At 42.9% G+C, this 27,467-nt stretch overlaps 1 protein-coding gene across 1 annotated transcript in view; it reads right to left on the bottom strand.

Moving 5' to 3' along the window:
- Positions 1-27,467, bottom strand: part of TRPC5 (transient receptor potential cation channel subfamily C member 5) — a 254,572-nt gene that overhangs the window by 6,048 nt on the left and 221,057 nt on the right. The window contains exon 7 of the mRNA XM_047716493.1: positions 25,035-25,230. Within this exon, the coding sequence (XP_047572449.1) occupies positions 25,035-25,230 (196 nt within the window). The remainder of the gene's footprint in view (positions 1-25,034; positions 25,231-27,467) is intronic.

Here is a 27,467-nt window from a genome sequence, read left to right as displayed (position 1 = left end):
TGATCATTATATTTGCAAAAAGAGGTATGCACAGGGTCTTTTGCTGTTAGCACCGTCGCTTGTCAGCAAAAAAGCTAGCAGTGACCTAAATATCCAACAGTGGGAGCTTGCTTGAGTAAATGATATTATGTCCACAAAATGGCTTTCAATATAGCTATTACAAATATAGTAGATCTATCACCATTTTATAGATAGAACATATGTATGTACATATGCGCTGATCCAAATATCTGTAAGAGCTCCAAGACCTGGAAGTGAAAAAAGCAACATAAAGCCTCTATTGTGTACAATGATGCCATTTATGCACCTGAAGAACCCTTTACAGGACATGCTTACATGTTCTAGACAGGTACATACCAAACTGTCAACAGCGGTTATTTTTAAGGAATGGAATTGGGGTGGGCAGGCTTGTTTTTTTTCTTTAGGATTTATTGATTCATTTCAAAGAGAGAGAAGGGGCAAAGGGAGAGAACCCCCAAGCAGATTCCCTGCTGAGTGTGGAGTCCAACGGGGCGGGGATGGAGGAAGGGGGATGCTCCATCCCAAGACCCCTAAGATCATGATCTGAGCCAAAACCAAGAGTCGGATGCTCAACTGATGAGCCACCCAAAGAAGTGTCTGTTCAGATCTTTTACCCATTTTTATTGCATTGTTTTCTTACAGGTGAATTCATATATATATATATATATATATAGAGAGAGAGAGAGAGAGAGAGAGCACATACCTTAGAGATATCGTGGTCTCTGTTCCAGACCCATCACAGTAGAGCAAATATCACAACAAAGCAAGTCAAATGAATTTTGTTGTAGTGCATATAAAAGTTACATTTACAATATACTGCTGTCTGTTGAGTGTGCAATAACATTATGTTCAAAAAACAATGTGCACACTTTAATTAGAAAATACCTTCAAGATTTATTTATTTTAGAGAGAGGGAGTGGGGGTAGCAGAGGGAGAAGGAGGGGGAGAATTCTTAAACGGATACTGTGCTAAACGTAGAGCCACTCTCAGGACTCTGAGTGAGTGACATCACTTCGCCATGTTCCAGGTGTTAGAATTGAGTCACTAGCCCACAGTCAAGGGGAAAAGATTGTATAAGGGTTCAAATACTAGAAGTGGGGGTCGGGGGGGTGGTGTCTCAGGGGCTTCTTACCACATGGTATCACTTCCCAGAAATTGAGAGACTGAATGACTATAATCTTGAGTAACAAATCCTTTCCTAAGTCATATGGTTTTTAATTCCTTGCTTTTGATAAAATATAAGGCAAACCTAATCAAGTTGTCAGATGATAGATTATTAAAATATTATTTTACAAAACATCATTACATGACTTTTTGGCATGTAACTCAGAGTTCAAGAAAATTGAGTGACAATGGCATAATAAAACTGTCCATTCACATATACTTATTGATATGAGAAGGTTTCTTAGCACTTAATTTTATAAAAATATAAAAATATAGTTGATGCTGAATTTTGTTCCTGCGGATATTCTGCGGATATAATAACTAGTTAGAGGAAAACCCTATTCACATATTTAAGCAATTCATTTCTAGTAAAAATGTATTTTTATGTCCTACTTATTTATCAGAATTTGTAAATATATTTGTGTTCTCTTCAGCTGTTTTGTACTGCTAATCATGGAATCATAACTTAATTCAAAGGAAATGCTTTAACATTTATTACCTTCTGGCCACAGGAAATAAAAAATTAAAATTTAATTTATAGTTTTGTTATGAAGAACTATTATAGTGTGATCGATAGTAATAAAATATTTAGAACAAAAATTTTATAGCATTAGGTTAAAATCCTGTGGGGATGTGAATGGAAATAAGAATTCAAGGAGAAAAGGAATGACGTAAACTTCCTGCCTTTAAAGAAGATTTTAGCCATTTAATTTTAATTTTTTAAAGATATTATTTATTTATTTGACAGCAAGAGAGCACAAGCAGGGGGAGCAGGAGAGGGAGAAGCAGGGTCCCTGCTGAATAAGGATCCCAATGCTGATCTAGATCCCAGGATCCTGGGATCATGACCTGAGCTGAAGGCAAGATGCTTAATAAACTGAGCCACCCAGGCGCCCTGCCATTTACTTTTTAAATACATGGTTATGAGTTACAAATCACTATGGGATTCAGATTCCATCGGATACATTTAAATGAGTGATTGGATAGTTTTATTTTAAATGTCAGTATTTACCCTATTCCAAAAATGGTGTCATTTGCAATGGTTTAAACTTAGGATGACATATCTAGATGTCAACCTGAAAAAATATAAAAGGATGTATAGATTTTTTTCCTCCAAATTCATAAGAGAGTACGCTGGAAAAGCATTTGAATGCCCTTAATGAGACCCAGGACTAAGACAGCTTCAGTATATTAAGTGCATACACATGCATGCATGTGCGCACGTGCACACACATATAATACATATATTATATATAATATATATTATGATATAATATATTTTATATATGTGTGTACAATTATAGGTATAGTAACCATCACTGCCCTGAAATCCTGCCTTGGGAGACATAGGTGCTGTAGGCAAGCTGGCATGTAGAGGAGGACACGGGTTCTTTCCACTACATTGCTGAGCCCATAACACCAGAAACAAACCTTGAATTTTCATTTTAACTTTTTTTAAAGATTTTATTTATTTATTTGACAGACAGAGATCATAAGCAGGCAGAGAGGCAGGCAGAGAGAGAGAGGGGGAAGCAGGCTCTCCGCAGGGCAGAGAGCCCCATGTGGGGCTCGATCCCAGGACCCCGGGATTATGACCCGAGCCGAAGGCAGAGGCTTTAACCCACTGAGCCACCCAGGCGCCCCTCATTTTAACTTTTGATGGCCCCAAATAGCCAAACTTTCATCCGCACAATGTTTCCATAGCTCTTGAAATGAAGTAGCTATTCAGTAAGAATTTCCTCAGATTAACTGAGTCACATTTTCAAACTTGCTTAGGTACCCCAGTATCTGGAAATGCTCTTTTCTTTTTTTTTTTTTAATTCCTGTGTGAGTTAAGCTTTTTGTTTGTGTTTTAAACGCTAAGAAGTTATGTCCCTTAAAAAAAAATAGTTGTCTAAAATGCTGTGGGAAAAAAGACATCTGATCTCAACAAAGAGTAGAGTCATACAGCGGGCCAAGTGATAAACCATAGACATCTTTACGAGCTCGGGAAGCTTTCTGGTGTCCCTCATTGCCCCTAGTCCATTTAGATGGAGGATATGATTTTGGCTAAGCATTTTGAAAACAGCTAAAGGATGCCCACTGCTACCATTTCCTGCCCCTAGTACTCAGGTGGGCTCAGGCTAGGAATTTCTATGTATTAATTGAGCAGAGAGGTTACTGCAAATTACTGTCTTGATAGTGCTTTTCCATTAATTTATCATGTATTAAATCATGGTCTACCTAACCTCCATTCTTTGGTTCCTATGTTGAGAAATGATTCCAGAATATTCCAGACAATGTGCTAGGTGTTGGGTAGAGAGAGATGACTGTCCAACAGTGGTGGTAGGAATATCAAACGGAACGTGATTAGTGTACAGAATTAAAACTCGAAACCTGAAGATCTGGAAATAATAGAGCACCTGGCAGGATTAAACCATGTGAGCCATGAAGTGATTAGTAAGTATTCATTCAAATATTCACTCATTTATCAAGTATATATAGACCTTAGATGTTAGGACTGTAGCAGTGAACAACAGGGACAAAAAGATGATTTGGAGTGTAGAAATCTGTTTTATTTTCAATCCTTGATCTAATTTGAATTGCAAGATTATAGCTGTGGCTTTTGGAGTTGTATTAGTCTAAACCTCCTTGAATGTATGAGGCACCAAATGTTTTTATGCATCTGCACGGGGCTAGCCTTTCACCTTGTGTGGTGGACAAATCAGACGTTGTCTTTTTCATTGGTTATTTTCAGTGTTTGGTGGCAAAGCTTTCTACTTTCTGCCCTACCCTTTCTGCTCAACTATTACTTTTGAACATTCTCCGAGATCAGCCCCTGGGAGGGTTCTTTTGTATAAGAAGATTGTATAAGCTTAATAATCTCAAAAAGATGTCTATGGTTTATCACTTGGCCCACTGTATGACTCTATTCTTTGTTGAGATCGAATGTCTTTTTTCCCACAGCATTTTAGACAGCTGTTTTTTTTTTTAAAGGGGCATAACTTCTTAGTGTTTAAAACACAAACAAAAAGTCGATACAACCATGGGCTGCAGTTCTTCCTCTTCCATACTTTCCCAAATTTCAGGACTTCTGTGCTACCATATGTGCTTTTATTTACTTATTTTTAATTTTTTAAAATATTTTATTTGAGAGCGAGAACGAGTGAGGGAAAGAGAGAGAGATCGAGAGAGAGAGCGAGCGCACGAGCCAGGGGGGAGGGTAGAAGGAGACAGAAGCAGACTCTCCACTGAGCAGGGAGCCCCATGCGGGATTCCGGGATCATGACCTGAGCCGAAGACGGATGTTTAACCAACTGAGCCACCCAGGTGCCCCCATAATGTGCTTTTAATAACACATGGATTTACATATGTGTTCTAGTTCACATGTGTACCATGCATTGCCTTTGAGATTATCAGGTCCTGTAGAGCAGGCCGGGGCTTCTACTTATTTTATTCCCTTTCACTGTCCCAATGTACATCACTGTGACTGGAGAACATACCCTTAAATGTTGTTGACTAGCTCAGATTCTGGACACATGGCCACAGCAAGGTCAAATGCACATGTCTCTTCAATTTCATATTTCTCAACTAATCCGAGCTCAAGGTTATTTGTCTTGCAGTCAAACCATGAGGCCCATTTCTTACCAGCTTTTGACAAATTCTTACGCATTCTCTTAGATCTCCTGCCAGCAACCATCTTGCCTTAGCCAATTGGAAAGCTTTATAACATAATGCAAAGGGAGAGTGGCAGGCATCGACACAGTAGAGCAGAGCTAATAATAATTTTTAAGGAGAAAAGTTTCTCCCAGGAATCTTGGGCCCCATAGCAGGCTGGTTGGAGGGTGATTTCGGGTAAGGGGATATTTTGGCATTTTTTCACATTAACTAGTAGCTGCTTACTTCATTTGGGCAGAAGCCCAGCTCTGTTTCTCTGCGAGGGGAGAGCAACACACCCCAAACTGAAGTGAGAGAATTCACTTCCCTGGCATTTCAGGGGAAGCCTATCTCACTTGGAGAGCTTTCTTTTTCTGGTAGAATTCAGGGCATGCTTCTCAAAGGTTGGTGTGCATATGGGGCATTTGTTAAAAATGCAGATTTCTGGACCTCACCCAATGCTATACGTTGTATTGTGGTTTTGCCTCTGGGCTAAAAATGCCATTTTAAAAAAGATGTAAGTATTTAAAATATATCATGGTTTTTGTTACTCCATTTTTGTTTGTATTCAGTTTAAAAAAAACATACAGGAATCTTCAGAATATGGAAGTAGTCCAGGTCTCTTGGAAGTCCTGAGTGGAGAAAGTCCCCTCAGTGAGTATAGTCATTCCCTTCCATATCCTGACCTCTGGCTTACTACGCATGTGTGGTGGTCTAGAGGGGTGCCAGTTCCCATCTCTAAAGAATCGGCCGTCTTCCTCTCTTCCCCAAGGTGGCTGGGTGGGTAGAATGCCCTGTTTCCATCACTCTGGGGCCTGCTGGGAGTGACTTTGATATCAGTTTCTCTACTTTAGAGCCCTCATAGCGACCTCAGTTCAAGGGCACAAACTCAGCAGCAAAACATCAGGGTATAAAACAGAGTCCTTTCTCCAGCGCCAGCTCACTGCCAACCATTGTCCCCAGTGTCCCTCCGACCCGAGGACTGGTGCCCCCTCAGTAGTCCAATTAACCCTTCTCAAACTGCAAGATCCTCCTCATTGGATGTTACAAACATGTCCTTCTCCCAACTGAACATATGCAGTTGTCTGGTGGGTGGCCATTGTGTCTGTCCCTCCCCACCCCTCCTTCAGCCTCTCCCCAGGCAGGAAACCACTGTGAATCCCTCTCCTCCATTCTGTTGCTAAGTGGTTGGAATGACTACTGCTCTGACGACTCAGGGGCTTGGTGCGTGTTACTCTTTTCCTGGTTACCTAGCTTCCAGCACAAATTCAGCTGCTCAACCTCAGCACCCATGCTCTGGCTTCAGTCTCCTGCTCTCAGCTCCCTTCACATTCCACTACTGAGAGCAAACACTATCCTGTCTCAGTGCTTCCAGAGTGCTCCCAGCTGTTTGCAAATGGGGGCCAGAAAGCAGGGAAGGCACGACAAAAGAGGATATATTTGAGCGGGGCCTTGAGAGATCAGCAGGATTTCTGTAGGCAGAGGTAGAGGGAAAGAACTTTCCAGAAAAGGGCAACACTATGAAAAGTGAGGAATAGTAGAGCTGTTGAGCATGGCCATTGAAGTAAAATGAGTTACTTAGGATTTGCTGACAGAAACGGTTCTCAAACGTCAGTGAATATTAGACTTGGCTGGGGGTGCTTGCCAAAATGCAGATTCCTGGGCCCCCCTTCAGACCTACAAACACTGAAGATGCTGCGGGGATGGGAGGATCCAGAATTTACATTGTTAGCAAGCTTCTTTGGCTGATTTGGATGCAGGTGGTGGTTGACCGCACTTTTGGAAACACTGGTTCTGGGATTCTACCTGCTAGTTCAGGTGTACTCAGCAGTCCGAAGCTCTGCCTCCTCCCTATCTTCCTATGGCCACCCCTCCTTCCATCCCTCTCTTGACAGGACAGCAGGAAGTTTGTCCACCCCAAAGATAACTGTCATGGCCACCCCTCCTTCCATCCCTGTCTTGACAGGACAGCGGGAACTTTACACCCCAAAGATAACTGTGATGAGGCCACCCAGCAAAATGAGCAAAGCTGACTTATCAGGCTTCTATGGAAGGAATACGGGGGGGCGGGGGGACGAGGGACAAAGGCAGCTCTCTACTCTTTATTTTTTTTTAAGATTTTATTTATTTCTTTGTCAGAGAAACAGAGAAAGTGCACAAGCAGGGGGAGCAGCAGGCAGAGGGAGAAGCAGGCTCCCCGCTGAGAAATGAGCCTAATCCTGGGCTAAGTCCCAGGACCCCAGGATCATGACCTGAGTCAAAGGCAAGACCCTAAACTGACTTTGCCACCCAGGTGTTCCCTAGCCTTTCTTAATGTGTGCACAATATAGCCAAAGAGCTGAAAGGTGCTGGAGAGGATATTTGGTGGTCCCTGAGGCTTGGTACTCTCTGGGTTTTCTTTTGGGCAGGGGTGAGGGAGGTTGATAATGTTTAACACTGTGGAATTATTATTTTTTTCTCTTGGTTTTATTGTGATATAATTGGCACATAGCACCTATGAGTTTAAGGTGTACAACATGATGACTTGACCTACATACGTTTACCACAGTAAGTGTAATTAATATCTGCATAAAGATACAAAAAATTTCTTCCTTGTGATAAGAACTTGTTACATCTACTGTCTTAGCAATTTTCAATATATACCATATATATATACATATATATACACATACCATACACACACACACACACACACACACACGCCGATATATACCAGTAGTGTTAACTCTAGTCCTCATGTTGCACATTCCATCCCCAGTACTTACTTATTTTAGAACTGGAAGTTGGTGCCTTTTGACTACCTTCCTCCAATTTCCACCCCAGTGAACACAAATCTGATCTCTTTTTCTATGAGGCTTTCTTTTTGAGTTTTATTTTTTTAAAGATTCCACATATAAATGAGATCAGACGATATTTGTCTTTCTCTTCCTGACTTATTTCACTTAGCATAATGCCTTCAAGGTCCATGTGTGTTGCCTATCTTATAGGAAGGTATTAGAGAGTCCCCATGCCATGACGGCCAGCATCCCTTGTCTGGATGTAGGGAGGGAAATTCTTCCTGTACTGAGGCCAATAAAACTGGCAGGAAAAAAAGACAATTGCAAATTGATCTGTTGTCCTCGGTCCCTGAGACTGCAGAAGGATCCACTTTCCACCTTCCAGAATGGTACTGCAAGGCTCTCACAAGTATCACAGGGGTTTATTTAAAGACCCTTTAGTGGGGCGCCTGGGTGGCTCAGTGGATTAAAGCCTCTGCCTTCAGCTCGGGTCATGATCCCAGGGTCCTGGGATCGAGCCCCACATCGGGCTCTCTGCTCAGCAGGGAGCCTGCTTCCTCCTCTCTCTCTCTGCCTGCCTCTCTGCCTACTTGTGATCTCTCTCTGTCAAATAAATAAATAAAATCTTTAAAAAAAAATAAAAAAAAAATAAAGACCCTTTAGTCTATGGAACACAAGCACACTCGTAAAACAAGATAGGTCCTAATCAGTGGACTGTCATTCTGTTTCTCTGATTCCAAGGCATATGGCAGGGAAAGCAGCAAACAAATTGGTCACTCGAAATCCCTCCTCTGTGATCCACCTCTGACCCACTCTACTGCCTTCAAAGAAATCATCTACCTCTGGAGATTCAGAATGACATTTGGGCAGTTGTAAGTTCCTACATTCTTGTGAAATCAACCAGTGGGATAGCAATCCCTTACTACCTCCTCTGCTGTCATCTTGCCGGTTTCAATTATCTTCCTCTTCTTGTCCTCCCTGTCCTACCCTAAGGTGTGTGTGGGGGGTGTAATGGTGGGGGAAAGAAACAAGGGGGGGCTCAGGGTAACTGGATGCTGGAAATTAAGGATGCGCTTCTTTCCTAGTGGACACCACTGACCACTATCTGTTGTTATGTGAGGAAGGTGGGGCCATAGTAGAGTAGAACAAAGCATAGATAAGTTTGTTGTTGTTGTTGTTTTGTTGCTGGGTTTTTTTGTTTTGTTTGTTTGTTTGTTTGTTTCTGGTAGGCTCCACACTCCACTGAACTCACCACCCTGAGATCAAGACCTGGGCTGAGATCAAGATGCTTAACCCACTGAGCCACTCAGACACCTCAGCATAGGTAAGTTTTGGTTGAGGAATGGCACCGTACAAGTCTTTGGGTAATATAAAATATGTAGCTCATATGGAAACAAACCATGTTTCTTTCTCTAGGCCTCCAGTTTATCACTGCAAAACAACAACAACAACAACAACAAACCCAACTATTCTTGTGATATCTCCAGTGGTCCTCAAAGAAAATAAGCTCTAATTGGACTCTCAGATCCTACTAAGTTCCATTGCTGGAAGAATTGTCCCACCCTCCATCCTGACAAGGGGTGCTGGCTGGTCCTGGCATGGGGACTCTGTTAGTGCTTTCTGAAGCCACTGTCTTCTCTATATAAGTGATTTCTGGCCAGTTTCAAACACAACGGGCCAGAAAATAAAATGCTAAGTGTTTTAGCTTGCCCCTGGGAAAGGGACATCAGACAGCCAGAACTTCCCACCTGTCTAGAGCTTTATGCTTTTCTAAGCACTTTTCATATTCTCTCATTTGATTCTCAGACCCAACCCATGCAGTTGGTGGTACACTGGTTGTTATTCTGTGTGTGGCGAATGAGGTCTGGAAGGAGAAATTTCTTCTTGGGGGTCACATGTCTAGTTAGTGGTAAAGCACATCTAGAATCTGAGTCTTCTGACCCTGTGCTTCCACTCAGATCGGCCACTTACTTGGTTCACTTACTATCTATGGGAATAGTGTTCAAAAAGCATTCAGTTGCATAATGTCTGGAAACATCCATAACATCTGGCCACACCCAATCCACATCAGAAGCTCCTGGTAGCGTGACTTTCTTGTGTCCTCATTCCCTGCTCCTCACTCTCCTGCTAAGCACCCCCCCTTTTTTTTTAAGATTTAAAAAAAATTTTTTTGAGAGAGAGTCTGCATACAAGCATGAGTGGGGGTGGGAAGGGGCAGAGGGAGAAGCAGACTCCCTACTGAACAGGGAGCCCGATGTGGGTTTTGAGCCAAGGACCCTGGGATCATGACCTGAGCTGAAGGCAGATGCTTAACTGACTGAGCCACCCAGGTGCCCCACTTGCTAGCCCTTCTGAGCCTTGAGTGTGGGGTCATCAATACCCAGTGGGCTCCTTAGATCCTCTCTCACATCTCCAATTAAATTGGCAACTCAAGGCTTTACTTCTCCAGGGGTCTCCACAGAATGACTGAAGGTATAACGACCAGGGTAAAAGAGGAGGGATTTGGGGAAAATCTTTTTTCTGTTTATGTTTTAATTGTATTTTTTCCTAGTCAGGAAAATAGGGCTGACTTATTCTTATCTGTCAGTTCTCAGCTTAAATATCACTTCCTCAAGGAGACTTGCTCTGAACAAGCAATTTAGATTGGGCTTCTCTTCACAGCACCTTGCTCTGCTCTCTCACACCAACAATCACAACTCACTTTAACAGACTTGTCCCCATTTAATTATTCTTAGGCTCTCCACTAGAAGAAAAGTTCACTGAGGTTAGAGACTTTTGTCTTATTCACTATTGCAGCTCTAGAGCCTGGCACAGATTGGATTACAACAGATTTTTGTTGTTGTTGTTGTTTTTTGAGAGAGAGAGAGAGAGAACCTGTAAGCAGCTGGAGGGGGGCAGAGGGAGAGGGAGAAAGACAGAATATTAAGCAGACTCCACACCCAGCATGGAGCCTGATGTGGGACTCAATCTCACAACCATGAGATCGTGACTTGAGCCCAAACCAACAGTTGAACGCTTAACTGACTGAGCCACCCAGGCACCCTTATGACAGATTTTTGTAGAAGGAATTTGCTGGAAATCAAAGGCAAATATGTCAGTGAAGGCAGCATCAGTAAGGTTTTTCAAGTGTATCATCTTATTGGTTTCACTGTACCCTACTGAGGTAGGTTTTATTACTATTTCCTTATAAATAAGCCTCACCAAAGTCAAGAAACATGTCTAAGGACATACCACTAGAAACTGGTGGACCATAATTCCAATCTGGGTTGGGATGATGCTAGGACCCAAGCTCTTTAAAAAAAAAAAAAATTTATTTATTTGAGAGACAGAGAGAGAGAGAGAGAGTGCATGTGCACACACAAGTGGGCAGGGTGGGGAGCAGAGGGAGAGGGAGAAACAGACTCCCCACTGAAGAAGGAGCCCAGTGATGTGGGGCTTAATCCCAGGACCCCAAGATCATGACCTGAGCTGAAAGCAGAGGCTTAACTGACTGAGCCACCCAGACACCCCTAGCACCCAAGCTCTTAACCACTAAGATGCTAAGGTGTACCATCTCTTTGGGAAGTGCACCAATTGAGATTTTGCAAAAAGCAGCAAGTTTATTCCTGTGCGTCAGAAAGGTATCTGCAAAAAGTGCAGAGACAGAGCCTGCTGATCAAGCTCAGAGATTTTGAAAACAGACCCCAGCACATTCCTGGCCAGGCCTCTGTCAACCCAAGTTTCTTTTCCACTTGTTTCCTTCAGCTTTTTCTGCTTCTGAAGAGCCCTTTGCAGAGCTCTTGCATTCAGCCATGTAGGTTGTACACTGCACAATTTTGGCAGCACCGTTCACAGCAGACGTGGTGGTCCAGAAGCTCACTGAACTGTCACCTTTTCTGGGGGTCCCCAGAAATGTAAACTGAAAGGAGACACAGGTTGTTCTGCCTGCCTGTATCTTTCATTCGGTGAATACGGGCACCTTTTCCTTTCAGAGGACAGAAGCAATCAGATGGCGGCAAGGACTGCGGCCGGCTGAGCTCACCCTGCAGTTTTCAGAAATAACCAGATTAATTCAGTCAGGCCTTCCATTTCTGAGCCTGGGCAGAAGAGAGGGGTGTGCCTGATCACGTGGGTGTGGGAAATCTACTTGTCTGTCTCCATCTGCCTCACTTATCAGGACGTTACCAGTCCTTTACAGGACTTACAGAACTCTCTAGACCACCCTCCTTTTTTTTTTTTTTTTTTTGAGGGTGTTATTTATTCATTTGAGTGAGAGAGTATGAGTGGGTTGGGGAGGAGCAGAGGGAGAAGCAGCCTCCCCCCTACCCCCGCTGAGTAGGAAGCTGGACATGGGGCTCAATCCCAGGATGCCAGGATCATGACCTGTGCCTAAGGCAGATGCTTAATCCACTGAGCCACCCAGGTGCCAGGGCACACTTCTATTTCTGCATTGCTTCTTAACATCACCTGAGGAGTCATGGGCCCTGCATTCACCTTAACCTAATTGCTTGCAGACGGCAGCCTCTCAAGTCCTTGTAGAAAGAAAGAGAGAAAGGAAGGAAGGAAGGAAGGTAGGAAGGAAGGAAAGAAGGAAGAAAGAAAGGGCTTGCCATGTAGCCCCGGTCAAGTCTCAACCTTTGGAAGCCTATTTCCTCATCCATAAAATGCAGATAATATTGTCTACACTCAAAAGTGCTCATGAGGATCAAATAAGACAATATATGCAAATATGCTTTGGAAAGTATAAAGCGCTATGTTACTATACTTAATGAAATCCATCATGTAGGCAGATTTCTTTTCAGTCAGTTAATGCTTCCACCCATTGCCATAGAAATGTATTCATCTCCAAACACCAAATCCTTGTAATGGATATAAATCCACATTACGCATTTTTTTAACATGGTTGACAAACTATAGATCAGGAATTTCCTCAAGCTTCTCCCTGTCAGTCAGTGAAAAAGTATGTGTTGAGATGGGTTCCATGTTACTAAGCAGCAGGGGAATATAAAGAAAACCTAAAGCAGAGCCCCTGTCTTCATAGACCCTCAGTCTACAAAGGTAGAAGAGTGATACATATGGAAACAACTAGAAGAACAGTAAGCAAACTATGGCCTGCAGGCCTAATCTGGCCTGCCACTTGGTTTAGAACAGCTTGAGAACTAAGAGGGGTTGTTACATTTCTAAGAGATTGAAAAGAGATCAAAAGAAGAGTAATTTTTTTAACATAAAAACTTTATGAATTTCAAATTTCTGCACCCATAAATAAGGTTTTATTGGCACACAGTCATGCCCATTTGTTTTTGTATTTCTTATGCTTCTTTTGTGTTATAATAGCAGAATTGGATAGTGGTGACAGAGATCTTAAAGTCCACAAAGCCTAATATATGCACTGTTTGTCCTTTTTTAGAAAAAATTTGGCCAACCCCTGAACTCAAGGACAAGGAGCTTAGCTTTGGTCAGCTTTGTCAGTTGCTCTGTCTCACACATTAAAATATTTTGTCACATGCATTAGGAATTCACGAATTTGCTCATTTATTCAATAGATATTAAGTGAGAGCCTACTATGTGTCAGACACCCATATCCTGGTTAAGGATGGAGGAACTCCAGCATCAAGTATCTTGCATTAGTTAGATTTCCTGTATGAGATGAGATATTAAGAGAAAAACCCTGTAGCAAAATCTCCCAGAAGATTTATTGGGTGTTAGAAACTTCTTTGTACCTCCAGGAATCTTTAGGGCAAGGCCAATGGGAATTTTGGTGGAGTTAGTTGAGAGGATTCTAATTCTGATAGTTCAAACCTTCTTTAATAATGTTGATTTTCTAATGAATTAGGGGATCCAGAATACTTTCTTTTCTTTAACTATGGGATCTTCCAGAACTGCCACATTTATTAAGAGCAGCTAAGAGATAAATATTTGTCATAAAGCTTTTGTGATGAGCTCACAATTTTATAGGCCCAGGTACTTCTATATAAGGTCAAATCCCCAGGGGAAACTGGGAAAGAAAACAGAAAAAAGCAGAATCCTGTGACAGAAGAAAGAAGGATAAGAAAGAAATACAATGACCCTTCTCTTCAGTTTTACTCTCAGAACTCCTCTGTTTTTCTCTTTCAAACAAAAACAAATTTACTTTGACAGCTGATGTAATATAACTTCGCTGTCAGGCCTCAAGTGAAAGAAAGAGTAATGCAGCGGGTTGTTACCTCCTTCTGGGTATTGTGACTTCTGTGTTGTAGCTAAAAGACACCTCCTGGCCTGTGCTGTCTCTTACATGGATTTGGGCTACAACACAGGGTGCCGATGACCACGGAAGAGAGAGGCCTTATTAATAGTGATCACTCCGAGCTCATGTTTGGTTTCTAAACCTCAGTTGCTCAGAAATCACAGATTATTCGTACCACTTAGCTTTCCAGTCAACTGACTCTTGGTGCCCAAAACAATGGTAATGGGAACAAGCAGAATCCAAGAAGAACCCTATGTCCCAACAATGCCCTTTGGCCACGGGCCTTTGACCAGTCCGTAGGGAGGTGAGGTCTTCCACAAGGAGCTATTCTTCCCAAGGCTAAGCACTGAAATCGCTGGAAATACAAACATGGTCATTTTTATGGACATAGATCATCCGTTGATAGTTGTTATTTTAGAGTGGCTGAAGACACCTTTGGCTTAGGGACTGTTGCACAGACTTGATCCTTTGCAAAGCTGTGATGATGATGACATTTTCCTTCAGTGCCTCTAATCTCTTTTCCTTATTGGTGTCCCTTCCACAGTCTTTGGGCACTATTCCCTCATGGTCTGTCTCACTCGCTTGGCCCCCTGTGCAAACCTGATCTCAGTAAGGGATCAGATTTATTTACACTGAGTCACAAGTGACCTCCTAATAGCTTAACACATATCTGCCTGCTAACTGGGGACAGGTCTTTAGGTTAGGGATTTCTGGATGACAGCAGGAGGAGGTTTGTGAATCCTCTGAGATTTTATGCTAAATTTGATCACCTTTGTTCTTTTCTTATCCATGTTCAACGGATGATCAAAGCAATCCATGACCCTAAAAAGGTTAAAGGAATTCTTCAAGGAAGAAATGAAATTGCAAAGAGAAATCTGAAACTGTGGTTCCGTGATTGTAGACCCCATGAGAAGAGGTGTCTGTCCTGTTCACCTGTCACCTACTGTGCCCCCAGTAACAAGAATGTAGTATAGTACGGTATAGTCTCTTAAAAAATATTTGTGAAATGTATTCATTTATCCCCCCAGGAGAGATTTTTTTGTTAAATGAATGGGTAAAAGAGTCAAGGACATCAGCCCACAGATGGACAGAGGAATTCTTGGGGCATGAAGCCCTTCCTGTCACTTGCATAGTTGGTCTTGTTTGGTTTGAGTCACCAAGGTAAGAGTCACCACAACAACTACAGATGTTCTTGCTGAATATCCAGGACAGGAGAATCTGGGATGCAGAGGAGCAGTGTGGCCGTCTGCCCTGTCTGGTTGCCTTTTAGCACGAGGAAGGAAAGCCACTTCCCTTCATTGCCTTCTTCCCTTTTGCCCCCATCTCCTCTTTGTCAGTGACCAAGATCATTACTAGGTAGCAGCAGGCATCGAAGGCTGCTGCTGCTGTTGGAAGTAGACCTTCAGCATTTTCAGGTGGAGAGCTCTCGTCCTCAGCAGATGCGGGCTCTCAGACAGCTGTCAGCAGATGCGGGCTCTCAGACAGCTGGCCGACAAAACGAGGAGTGTACCTTGACGCGGAGCGACGGAGGAATCCGTCTCTGTGTTAGACCAGCAGGGGGAAGGCCAGGCCCAGGCAAGATGCAGAGATCAGAAAAGTCAGCCTTTGGTGCCCCCTGCAGCATCAGCAGAGAGAATGCTCCTCTTCTTGAGACTTCCTGAAGCCCGCTCGCTTGTGAGGACAGACTTTCAAGAGAGGCTTTTGGGGAGGAGAAGCGACCGTGTGAGAGGTGCCAAGGCAGTTTGTGTAAGCTGAAGGAGGAATTCTTGTCATGCAAATGAGCTTGAGAGCGCTGAACTTTTTACCCTTTGTGGGTGTGATTATCTCACGTGGGTTGTGTGATTGTTCACTGAGGAGGCAGGTGGTATTCAGGGCAGAGCTAGGAAGAAACTGGAAGTTCGAAGTGCACACAGGCACACTGAAGGAGAAAAAGAGACCCAGGGCACACGCGCGCACGTGTGTGTGTGTGTGTGTGTGTGTGTGTGTTTTGGGGGGGAGAAGGGCAGGGAATCTCAGCTCAGGGAAATGGAAGGCCCCGAGTCTCTAGAACCAAGGGAAAGACTCCTTAGAGGCTAGCCCTCTGGTTAGAAGTCAGGAGATCGTCTGAATCAGTGAGTCAAGTAGAAGGATAAAGCTGAGGGAGTCCAAAGTTGGGGGTGAGGAATGTGCATCCAGGTCTGGGGGGGTTGGAATGCAGGCAGGGAAAGGGGTGGGTATAGTATTGTGATAACTTTGGATTAGAGACACCTGCCAGTGCCATTATTAAGAGTGTGCCCTTGGGTAAGTCACTTTGCGCTCCGGGCCTCAGTTTCCTCACCTATAAAATTGAGTTAATAATAGTACCCACCTCACAAAGTTGTTGTAAAAAATTTAATGAGAAAATATGTATGAAACGTGCTTTGTATTGTGTCTGTCATATAATAAGTGCTCCATAAATGGTAGTTATTATTGATGGTAGTTATAATGATAATAGATTGGAAACAGTTGAATGCCTATCAGATTAATTAAGTCTGTTGGTATCCTAGATATTCATTGCATGCTTATTACTGACTTCTCCAAGCCTTATGGCACTGAGAAAGAGCTCGGCTCAGGCCTAGAGGTGGAGTCAAAGGGCTTGTCCGAGGTAAGGTCCACATAAGGCAAGGTAATTAGCCTGGGGTGCTATGCTGAGTCAGGTGGATGGCAGTATAAAGACTCAGAGTGGAGATGTGAGAAGCCATAAGAGCAGACCTCATCTTTTAAAATTATTTTCCTAAAGGCAGGCTCTGAACTTGGTCATCCAGCTCCTAGAGGTACGATTTCCCCTACATGCTTCTCCTCATTGCTGGGGCGTAGTCCCTATTTGCACAGGGAGGACATTATTCCCATTTGAAGATATTTTCTTTAACTTTTTAAGAAGATTTTATTTATTTATTTGAGAAAGAGAGAGAGAGAACACAAGCGGGGGGAGCAGCATGCAGAGGGGGAGGGAGAAGCAGGCTCCCCACTGAACAGAGAGCCAGACCTGGGGCTTGATCACAGGACCCTGGAATCATGACCTCAGCTGAAGGCAGACACTTAACCAACTGAGCCACACAGGTGCCCCCCATTTGAAGGTATTTTCATGGGAAATCAAAGAAGAGGAGGCAGAAAAGAAAGAAGCCATCTCCTATACCCTTGTTGCTTTCAATCAATACCAGGCTGATCCTTGCTGATGTGCAAACTATTTCCCTGCTAGAAATGAGATCTGAAAGTTATCTGCCTTTTTCTGTCTTTCCAAATTTGACCTTCAAGTCTCAGCCCCATCTGTCTTTCATAAACCAACCCCACAACAACCTGATCAGAGAGGTACGGATAGGTTGGGTTATAGCCAGACAAATGGAAATCACTCTAGGTCTTTCAAGCAGAAAATTTAAAATGGGGCTTAGTATATCGATGATGGAAGAAATAAGAAGCCAAACAGGACAGTGAGACAGCTCAGAGAGTTATCAACTCAGCAGCAATAGGAATCCCGTCTTATCCCTAGAGTTGGAAGGAAAACTGGAAGAGGTGGTAAGTGGTATTACCAGAGCCCAGAGATGGGGTATCTGGTGGGAGCTAGAGTGAAGATGGGGATGCCTTGCAAAAGCTGGGGCCAAGGAGAAAGGGGATACTTGGTGGTAGTTGGACGTAAACCCCATGGGAAATACAGCCGCTGCTGGTCGTACCACAAAAAGTGGGGCTTGGGATGCAGAAGAAATATCCAAGCTCCTCCTTTTTTTTTTTTTTTAAATTTTTTAATTTTTTTTTACCTTTGGGTTGGTCAAACCTACCCAGAAGCCAAAGGGCAGGCTCATACAAAGCAGAGAAGGAAATGAACAGAATGGGTCTGAGAGTCAGAAGGAGAGAAAAAACCTTAATTATCATCCTTTTACAGAGAAGTCATATGAGGCTGAAAGAGGTCAAGTTGCCTCAAACCACACTATAGTCCAGGTTTCAAATTCAGGCAGTCTGACTTCTCCTATGCCTATTTTCTCTGTAATCACTGTTACTATATCATCATGATAATACTACTATTATTATTTTACCCATGTCAGACCTCTCTCTCTGAACTAGACTTTAAGCTCCCCAAATGCATCAACTGTGTCTACCTTTATATCACTTAGAGCACCAAGTCCTTGTGTATTTTTCAGAACCTACCAAGAAATGTAAGTTGTTCACTGATCTGGTATTATTAGCAGGTCTTCATAGTTTCCATATCAGCCAAAGTGGGGGCACTATTAAAACATCCTTGGTGGTTCTGAATGTCTGCTTTCTTGCTAGTGAAAGTTAGCAATCCCAGATCAGGTTCCAGAGAATCATTTGGCGATAGGGAAAAGCACAAGCTACAATGAGAAAAATCAATGTCTAGGTTGCTTGAGGGTATCCCAAAGGAAAGAGACAGTTACTAAAATTTGAAATGGCTCTGCTCCAATGTCATAAAATTTCTACAGGTTGAATCGAGCAGCTTCTTCACCTGGAAAGAGGCTCTACTATCCCTTAGACTTATAGCTTCCATAGTTGGATTGTTTTGTGGGACTGAAAGCTAGCAGGGTTATGTTTTGTTCTGTTTTCTTAAGAAGCAGTTCTTGAGAGCAAGATGAGGGATACAGGTATGTTAGATAAAGTATCCATTTTTCTGATGCTCATGAAATCTTTGGTCACCGGAACTGACAGGACAAGTAGATTGGTGGTTCAGGGTTGCCATATAGCTAGGGAAGATGAGAAAGTGTGCTGGGGACTTGGCAGTGAAAGTGAAGTTCAGGTGCTTCCTGGCCTCAAGGTCTATGTGATGGGGTGGCAGTTCCTTCCATGAATGAGTGCTGGTGTCAGACTCCCTCAATTCAAATCCAGGTTCTACCACTCTTTAGCATAGGTTATCCATATCCTGGGGATAATAAAGTATTATAATATAGTGTACTATCTTCATTTTCTCCTACCTCTCTGTTGGTTCTTTCTCAATCAGCTTGGGTGACTATCCTGTCTTTTCAACTTCTACACACTAGAGTTCCTCACATTTGGATCTCTTCTCTTTTGTATCCACACTCACTCCCTTAGTGATTGTTCTGAGTCCCATGGCTTTCAATGTGACTCTCACATAGTGACTCTCAAATCTCTTCTTTCCAGTCTGGACCTCTCTGCTAGACATGTAGACCACTGCCTGCCTGACATCTCCACTCAGATGTCTAACAGCCATTTCCAACTCCACATGTCTAAAACCTAACTCTGGATCTCTGTCCCAGGCTTAAGCCTTCTCCTTTACTACTCTTCCCCATTGCAGTAAGGTAATACCCTACCCTTCCAGTTACTCAAGCCCAAAGTCTTGATATCATCCAGGACTCCTCTGTTTTGCTCATACCCCACATCTGATCCATCAGAATTCGATGTAGCTTTGAAATATTCCTAGAATCTGGCGACTTCCCACCATCAGCTCCTATTTTGGTTAATGCAGTGACCTCATAATTGGTATCTCTGTCTTGGTTGCTGCGTCATTTCTGTCTTTTCTCAATCAGCATATCCTTTAAAAAATATTTTACTTATTTATTTGAGAGAGAGCGAGAGAGAGAGCGAGAGCGCACAAGCAGGGGAGTGGCAGGCAGAGGGAGAAGCAAGCTCCAGAAGCTTCTGCTCCCTCCCCAACACGGGGCTCGATCCCAGAACCATGGGATCATGACCTGAGCCAAAGGCAGATGCTAGTCTGACTGAGCCACCCAGATGCCCCTCAGTCAGCATATTCTTATTCAAGTGTAAGTCAGATCATATACTTCCTCTGCTCAAAACCCTTGCATGGTTCCCTACTTCACTCAGGGTAGAAGCCAAAGTCTTTACAAAGGTCTCCCAGACCCAACTCAGCCTGTTGTTGACCCTTCTTACCTCTCTGAAATCATCTCCTACTTCTCTCTGACCTGTAAACTCCACTCCAGTCACACTGGTCTTCCCAAGGCTGAAATCAGAGAGTCAGCATGGCTGAGCTCTTATCTCGAGGCTCTGGAGAAAAATCTGCTTCCAAGTTCATTTAGATGGTTGGCGGAACTCACTTCCTCATGGTTGTAGGACTGAGGTCACCACTTTGTTGCAGGATGTCAGCTGGGGGCTGCTCTCATTTCCTAGAGGCCACCTGCATTTCTTCCCATGTTTCCCTCCATCATCAAGCCAGCAATGGCACAGGAAACCCTCCTCACACTTCGAATCTCTAACATCTTCTATTGTTACCACCTGGAGAAAACTCTGCTATTAAAGGACTTATATGATTAGATTAGGCCCATCTGGATAATCTCCCTGATTAGTGACCTTAATTACATCTGTAAAATCTCTTTTGCCACGTATGCAACGTAATTACAAATGTGCCATCTCATCATATTCACTGTCCTCTGATGATTAGCACAGGAAATCTTAGGGGAACATTTTAGGATTCTGCCTACTACAGTGAGATTCAGACTGTTTAAGAAACTGACCAATCAGGGGCTCCTGGGTGGCTCCGTCAGTTAAGCGGCTGCCTTCAGCTCAGGTCATGATCCCACGGTACTGGCATCGAGCCCCATGTCCAGCTCTGTGCTCCACAGGGAGCCTGCTTCTCCCTCTCCCCACTGCTGTGCTCGTGCTCTCTCTCTCTTTCTCAAATCAATAAATAAAACAATAAAAAAAAAGAAACCAACCAATCAGAATGTATGCCAGCAATAGCACTGGAACAGAAGTGTGCAAAATACCTGCTGTTCCAGGCATCACCTTTCACCTGCTGGATTGTGAGGGGATCTAGGGGCATCCCAGAGGGAACAGCTGGAGTGGCAGCTATTTACCAACACACATGAAACTATTTCAATGTCTTCCCAACTGGTTGCCCTATCAGTGATTAGTAGTTGGTTATCTGCCTGGTCAGAGGGTTGCAAATCTCCATGTAGTGTGCAAGTTTTCCTCTTCTCTGTGCTTTGAAAGTCTGAGGTTGGTCCCGGGTGACTGGAGGTGGGCGGGAAGACCAACTGCCCCCCTTGGCACTCCCGGGTGTGCGATGGCCCTTTCCAGCCTTGTTTATTGTCTTTGCCATGCTGGGATTGTTTTGATGAATGTCTTCATGGGCATAGCTGTCTTTTGCTGTTGGAGACTTCATCCATTATCTGAGACTCCAAATGCTGCCACCCGGGGGGAGATAATCAATTCTATGTATTTGGGCTCTCCCCAAGCCTCACAGCAGATGTGGCTGAGTGAGGCAACTGCTATTTACTTAATCTAAGCTTTAGAGTGAACGGTAGCCAGAGAAACTGAGGGTTCTTAGTAACTTGCCACACGAGGCTATATCGCACAGATCATTACAAGCCTCATGTTTTGTGAGGACCAGCCTCAGGCAAAAGAGATTCCCCTTATAGGTGAGTTGGAGGTAGGAATAGGGCCTAAGGTAAATGAATGTTGTGGGGCTTGTCTGTCCCTCTGACCTTGTGTTTTCCTAAGGGTGAATTTGATGAAAATGGTCTCAAGGGCAGCTTCACTTGATGGAACTGGGCACATACACATGGGGAACAGCAGGGACAAGGTGGGTGTGTTTAGAGAAGTGTTACAGAGAGAAATAAGCAGCTTAAAGAAGAGAAAAGCCTAAACAGAGAAGAGGAAATCAATGCTAATCACAAACAATAATATAAAATGTGGCCTGCTTTTTGCCTGATGATGCTGGCTGGGACCACAGAGCACAGGCCTGGAGTGATCCTTGCTTCCCTGTATCTTGAAGCTGACTACCTATGACAGCTTTGGAGCCTCCTCTGGCTTAGATATATGTATTTCTTAAGAGCCATATCTCTACTCCACCAGCAGCTCTGTACCCTGGGCAGAGCATCGAGAAGGAGCTTGACCTTCCAAGGGATTGCTATTAAACGGTGCTCCTGAGCCCCCTCTTATGATGTACACAAGATATATTCCCAGTAAAAGCATGTCAACAACTGAGCCTCCACTTAGACCGAGTCAGCTTGTTGATCCCTTTTGAAGTATGAGAGACTTATCTTCAGTGGCTTCCCTTCCTATGACATTTCCTCCATATCAGGGCCCTTCTACACACTACGTTGACTACAGAAGTGGAGATGTTGCAAGTGGAATCAAATCTGCTTGCTTGTCTTTACTGCTCAGACAGATCCAGATGTTTTTGTAATCAGTTTGCTCAATATCAGGACCCCCCTGGATCCAGTTCCAAATGATAAAGACACATTACCAGAAGATCCCAAAGTAGGAGGTAGTATTCAGAAGGGTTGGCCATGAGTCTATAGGTATGAGATAGTATAGACCCTATTCAGGCCATCGTTCCAGCAAACCCTCACCCCTCAGCTCCCAAGCTCTCTTCAAGCTAAGGTGTTTTCCTCAGGTACAACAGTCAGTTACATTAAATCACAACTTGCTACCAGCAGGTGGTGACAAGGGAGCGGAGTTGATCATTTCCACCCTTCCTAGCAAAATGTCACTGAGCTCAGTGGGAGACAACACAGACCTGTATTAGGTGACAAGAAAATCTCTTTTGTTTTCCACTGCCTTAGGAGTGATCAGCTGCAAGACACCCAGGGAGAAAATGACAAGTGCCTCAGCATGAATATTGCCATCTTTGGCAGGGTAACAGGATACTAGGCATGGGGGTGGAAAAATAACCCCCTGAGATTTTATGCCTGTCCCCTTTATACAGACAGACTTGGAGTGAGCATAGATCATTCCAGAGTTCTTATTCTGGTTGGGTTCAAACTACTGAGAGAGAGAAGTATAAAATGGAGTGATATCCCATTTCAAAAGCAGCAGATGAACAGCATTGCAGAGCTAGAAGGGACCTTGTGAGTTTAGCCTGTTCATCTAGACATCCAGACTCACAAGATGGCAGAGACAGCAGGGATATTAAAGACCACTGCATCAGACTTGACCAGCTGGTGCATGAAAAGGTGTTCAGCATCAGTAATCATCAGGGAAATAAATGTAAGTCAAAACCACCATGAGCTATCATGTCACAGCTGTTAGAGAAGAGCTATTATCAAAAAGATAAGAGATAACAAGTGTGGTGCAAATGTGAAGAAAAGGAAACCCCGGTGCATTATCGGTGGGCATGGAAATTGGTGCAGCCCCTGTGGAAAACAGAATGGAGGTTCCTCAAAACAATTAAAAATAGAAATACCATATGTCCCAGCAGTCCCACTTCTGGGTATATAACCAAAGAAGATGCAACCATCATCTTGAAGAAATATCTGCACTCCCATGTTCATTGTGGCATTGTTCACAACAGACCAGACATGGAAACAATCTAATTGTCTCTTGACAGACAAATGGATAAAGAAAATATGCTGTGTATATATACAACAGAATATTCCTCAACCATGAGAAAGGAGACAGTCCTGGGGGGATGGAAACTGGAGGGCATTATACTAAGACCAATAGTAAAGCAGAAGAAAACCAGTATCATCTGATCTCACTTATATGTGGAATCTGAAAAAGTCAAATGCAGAGAGAGAGTAGAAGGGAGGTTGCCAGGGGCTGAGGGTTGGAGGAAATGGTGAATATTGGTCAAAGGGTATGAATTTACAGTTAGAAGCTGAATAAGTTCTGCTAAGTGACTAGAGTCACCATATAATGTCTTATATGGTGACTCTAGTTAACGATATTGTATTGTACACTTGAAAGTTGCTAAGAAAGTTGCTATCTTAAATGTTCTCACCAAAAAAGGTCATTTATGTGAGGTTATGGATGTGTTCACTAATGTTATTATGATGAACATTTCACAATATATATGTATCAAATCATCACATTGTACACCTTAAACCTACCCAATGCCATATGTCAATTATATCTCAATAAAGACAATCCATTTCAACCCTCTCACTTTTCGGATGAAGAAAATGAGGCCCATAAAGGGAAAGTAAGTTATTCAAGGTCACAGTTATAAATAACAGGACTAGGACTAGAGTTCCTGGTCTTCTAACTCCTAATATCTTTTTTCACTATACACCAGCACCTAAGCACCTAAAATCTAAACCACCCTAATGGGTACTTTCATGTTCTGATTTCTTTAAACTGTCCAGTGAGAGATATTCTACAAACCCATCTAGAAGACTACATGGCATTGCTATTTATGATTAGGAAATTTCTCCTAATAGGTAACTCAAAATCCACCTGCTACAACATAAACCCACTTCTCTTTGGTCTGTCCTTAATTAAAATGGATCACAGATGTTCACTATCACCAGGAATATGTAAGAAATATGGACAATATGTGTGCGTACCTATGTGTGTAAAAATGTGTGTATATTTATGTATATATTTATATGCATACTTATATTTATATAACCAATAATTTAAGCTGTTTTTTGTAGGCTAGATGATTCCTCAGTAGCAGACCAAACCTGAGAAATGATACCAATGAAGGAAGAGAGGAGTCAGGTCTTTTTGTCTGTCTTCCATGCTAGAGCAAAAACTTTTAGCAACAGATAGACCCATGGGATTGATCTATTATCTTAATATGAACTAAGCATCCAAATCCACTGATTCTCAACTAAATAGGATCTCAGATAGCCAGAACTCCTTTACTAATACTCCATTTCTAAATATGATAGGCAAATCATAAGAAAATACACTAAGGTTTGATACTTACTTGGTATCAAAAACCAGAGCAGGGCCTGGGCTGATCCCTTGTTCTATACCTTCACCATTTCTCATTTAGGGTAATATTGCTGATCTAAATGGTAGCACGATGGTCAAAAAAGATTCAGTGATTGACTCTACTAAAGTGGGTCGCATAGTGGATTGTAATTACTCATCTATACTTGATCAAAAAATAGTCAGTCTCTGTCTGAGAAGTTTGTCTTTGGCAATGGAATGCTCAGTTTTGTGAGGAACATGTTTGCAGTGAAGAGAGAAAGAAGACCCTTTTGCCAAAGGATCCAATCAGCTCAATCCACCCTGGAGATTAGTGGGGCCAGACTGTGCCCATACCTCCCGAGCTCTCCTTTCTAAGGCAAGAAAATGGATTCAGAGTTTTAAACATATTTTTAAGAGGCTACCAGAAAGTCCTATTAACTAGAACATCCTCTTCTAGAAGACTGAGATTCAATGGACTCAGATTCCAAACCCAGCTGCCTTCGAGAGAAACAGTTCACTCTAACAACTGGGAAAGCTAATGGAAAATACTCAATGCAGACACACTGCTTCGTTGAGCTTCCAGTGGGCTCTGGGGCCAATGTGACCACTCCTGCAATGAAGCAATCCCCCTGTAAAGCAAAGGTACTCACGGCAATAAGCTGGTAGGAGTTGTTCATCATGGCAATCAACATGTTCAGCAGCACAACTAGGGAGATGACGTTGTATGTCCCAAACATGGTAGCTCCCACAAACTCTGTGAACTCGTGTCTGGCTTTTACATTGGTGACATAGAGATTTAAAAGGCCAAAGACAGACCAGAAGAGTGACTGGAGGGTTTCGAAGAGCCTGAAAGAGGTCGAAGAGCAGGTTAGTTAATTCTCTAGGAAGGGCAAGAAAAAGAGACAGAAAATGTGAAGGAATCTGCTTAATAAGGGGCCTGTCAGATTTATGTCCCAACAGGGAGACTGATGATGTCACACTATTTTGGTCTCTTTCCCCACACAATGCAATCAGGTGGGTTCATTTGTTTGTTACCCTTTCTGTCTCCTAGGCTTTCCCCTTCCACCTGGAATACCTTCTTTCTCTTCTCAGTCTACACAGAGCCTATGCTTTTCTAAGAGTTATTTCCAGGGATCCTTCCTTTGCCAAACTTTCTCTTTCATCTTGAGACCATGTGATTTTTCACCTTCCTAGTTACATAATGGCAGTAAATGAGTAGTTAAGAATATGGGGCTTGGGTTAGATTGTTCTAGGTTAAAATCTCAGCTATGTCATTTGCTAGTTGAGTGAATGTGAACAAGTTACCATTACTGATACTTCTTTCATGCTTCTGACAGTGCCCAGGGGGGTGCTAAGCTCAGTAGAGGAGCTTAGGGATCCTTGAACTAACACACTGTGTAGATTATTTTAAACACTATGTTAACTAACAATTACCGAGAACTTACTATCTATAAACATGTTAAGCACTTTTCCGTACATGATCATTATTATCCTTATAAAACTTTATTGTTGCGGCTGAGGAAACAAAGATTCAGAGGTCACTCAGCTGTAAGTGCTGAGCCAAAATTCAAATCCAATTCCATCTGACCTCCCCAAACCACTGCATTATTTTATATTAGATGGCTTTACAAATTATTGTTTCCGCTTCTAGTCTCCAAATATGTAAGTTTGCAGTGATATGTTTTCAGTGTCTAGGGTTTCTTTGACGTCATATTCAGAAGTCTGTGCTGGTAGCAATAAAAGGCAGCCAACTCTGGGTAGCAGAAATCGACAATTTCTCAAGCACACAGATGAGGGGCAGAACATAAGAAATGCTACTTTTAAGATTTGATGCCCTTTTTCTATGGCTCAAAATATGTTGTTTCAATTTTTTAAAAAAATTTATTCATTTAAATAAACTTTTTTTTGAGAAAGACAGCATGAGCAGGGGGAGGGGCAGAGGAAGAAGGAGAGAGAGAGAGAGAGAGAGAGAGAGAGAGGCAGACTCCCTGCTGAGCACAGAGCCTGATGCGGGGCTCAATTTCACGACCCTGAGATCATGACCTGAGCCGAAATTAAGAGTCAGATGCCCAACTGACTGAACCACCCATGTGCCCTCCATATATGTTGCTTTGGGGGTACAATATATTTTGAGAGGCTTAGGCATTTGTTCTTGGGTTCACTTAGAGGGTATGTGGGAAATGTTTTAACGATTGCCTCTATCTGGAAGTGGTCTTCCCCAAATCTTTGCATGACCATCTCCCTAACGTAACTGGAGTCTCAGCTCAGATGTCACTTCCTCAAAGAAGCTTTCCTCGGTCACGCTACCAAAAGTAGCTCCACCGTTTTTTTTTTTTTTGTCTTATTTTAAAAGATTTTTATTTATTTTAGAGAGATAGAGTGAGAGAGCAGGAGCAGAGGAAGAGGCAGAGGGAGAGGGAGAAGCAGGCTCCCCACTGAGCAGGGAGCCTGACGCAGGACTCAATCCCAGGACACTGGGATGATGACCTGAGTTGAAGGCAGATAGATGCTTAACCGACTAAGCCACTCAGGCATCCCGTCTCATTTAACATTCTTTGTAACATGTAAAACTCCGTAAAATTATAAGAAGTAATTTTTCATTTAAATGTTTATTTTCTGTCCATCCTCACTAGAATGTAAACTCTAGGAGGGCAGAGACATACAGCTACTCTGTACCTGGCACATGATAGGCACTGGATAATACTTGTTGAATAAATGAATGAATACTTATTAGCTATTACTATTACTGTTCTCAGTGGATTAAAGTCTAGAAGACTCCAGTCCCATTGACAACTGCCCAGCCAGTAGGCAGCACCATGGGGTTAGTCATTTTGATGAAGGCTGTGCTCTGTCTGCACTGGTCTGACTCTCATGGAGTCTCTTTCAGGGCTGTCTGGGCAACGTGCACATGGCCCTTTTCAACCAGTTGCATGGCTCTTCTCTTTATCATCATAGGTAACTTCCATGATTTTTCCAGCATCGCCTGGCTAGCCTAGAAGGAAGAAATTTGCTTTTTATCTGATGAAGATAAGTGCCAGCTGGTGAAGCATTTGAGGAATCAAAAGTAAGATGAGAGACTGGAG

The sequence above is a fragment of the Lutra lutra genome, chromosome X (assembly GCF_902655055.1).
Source record: "Lutra lutra chromosome X, mLutLut1.2, whole genome shotgun sequence".
In the NCBI taxonomy this organism is placed as follows: domain Eukaryota; kingdom Metazoa; phylum Chordata; class Mammalia; order Carnivora; family Mustelidae; genus Lutra; species Lutra lutra.
The sequence above is the reverse complement of the archived record's forward strand: the minus strand, read 5'-3'. Positions and strand labels throughout refer to the sequence as shown.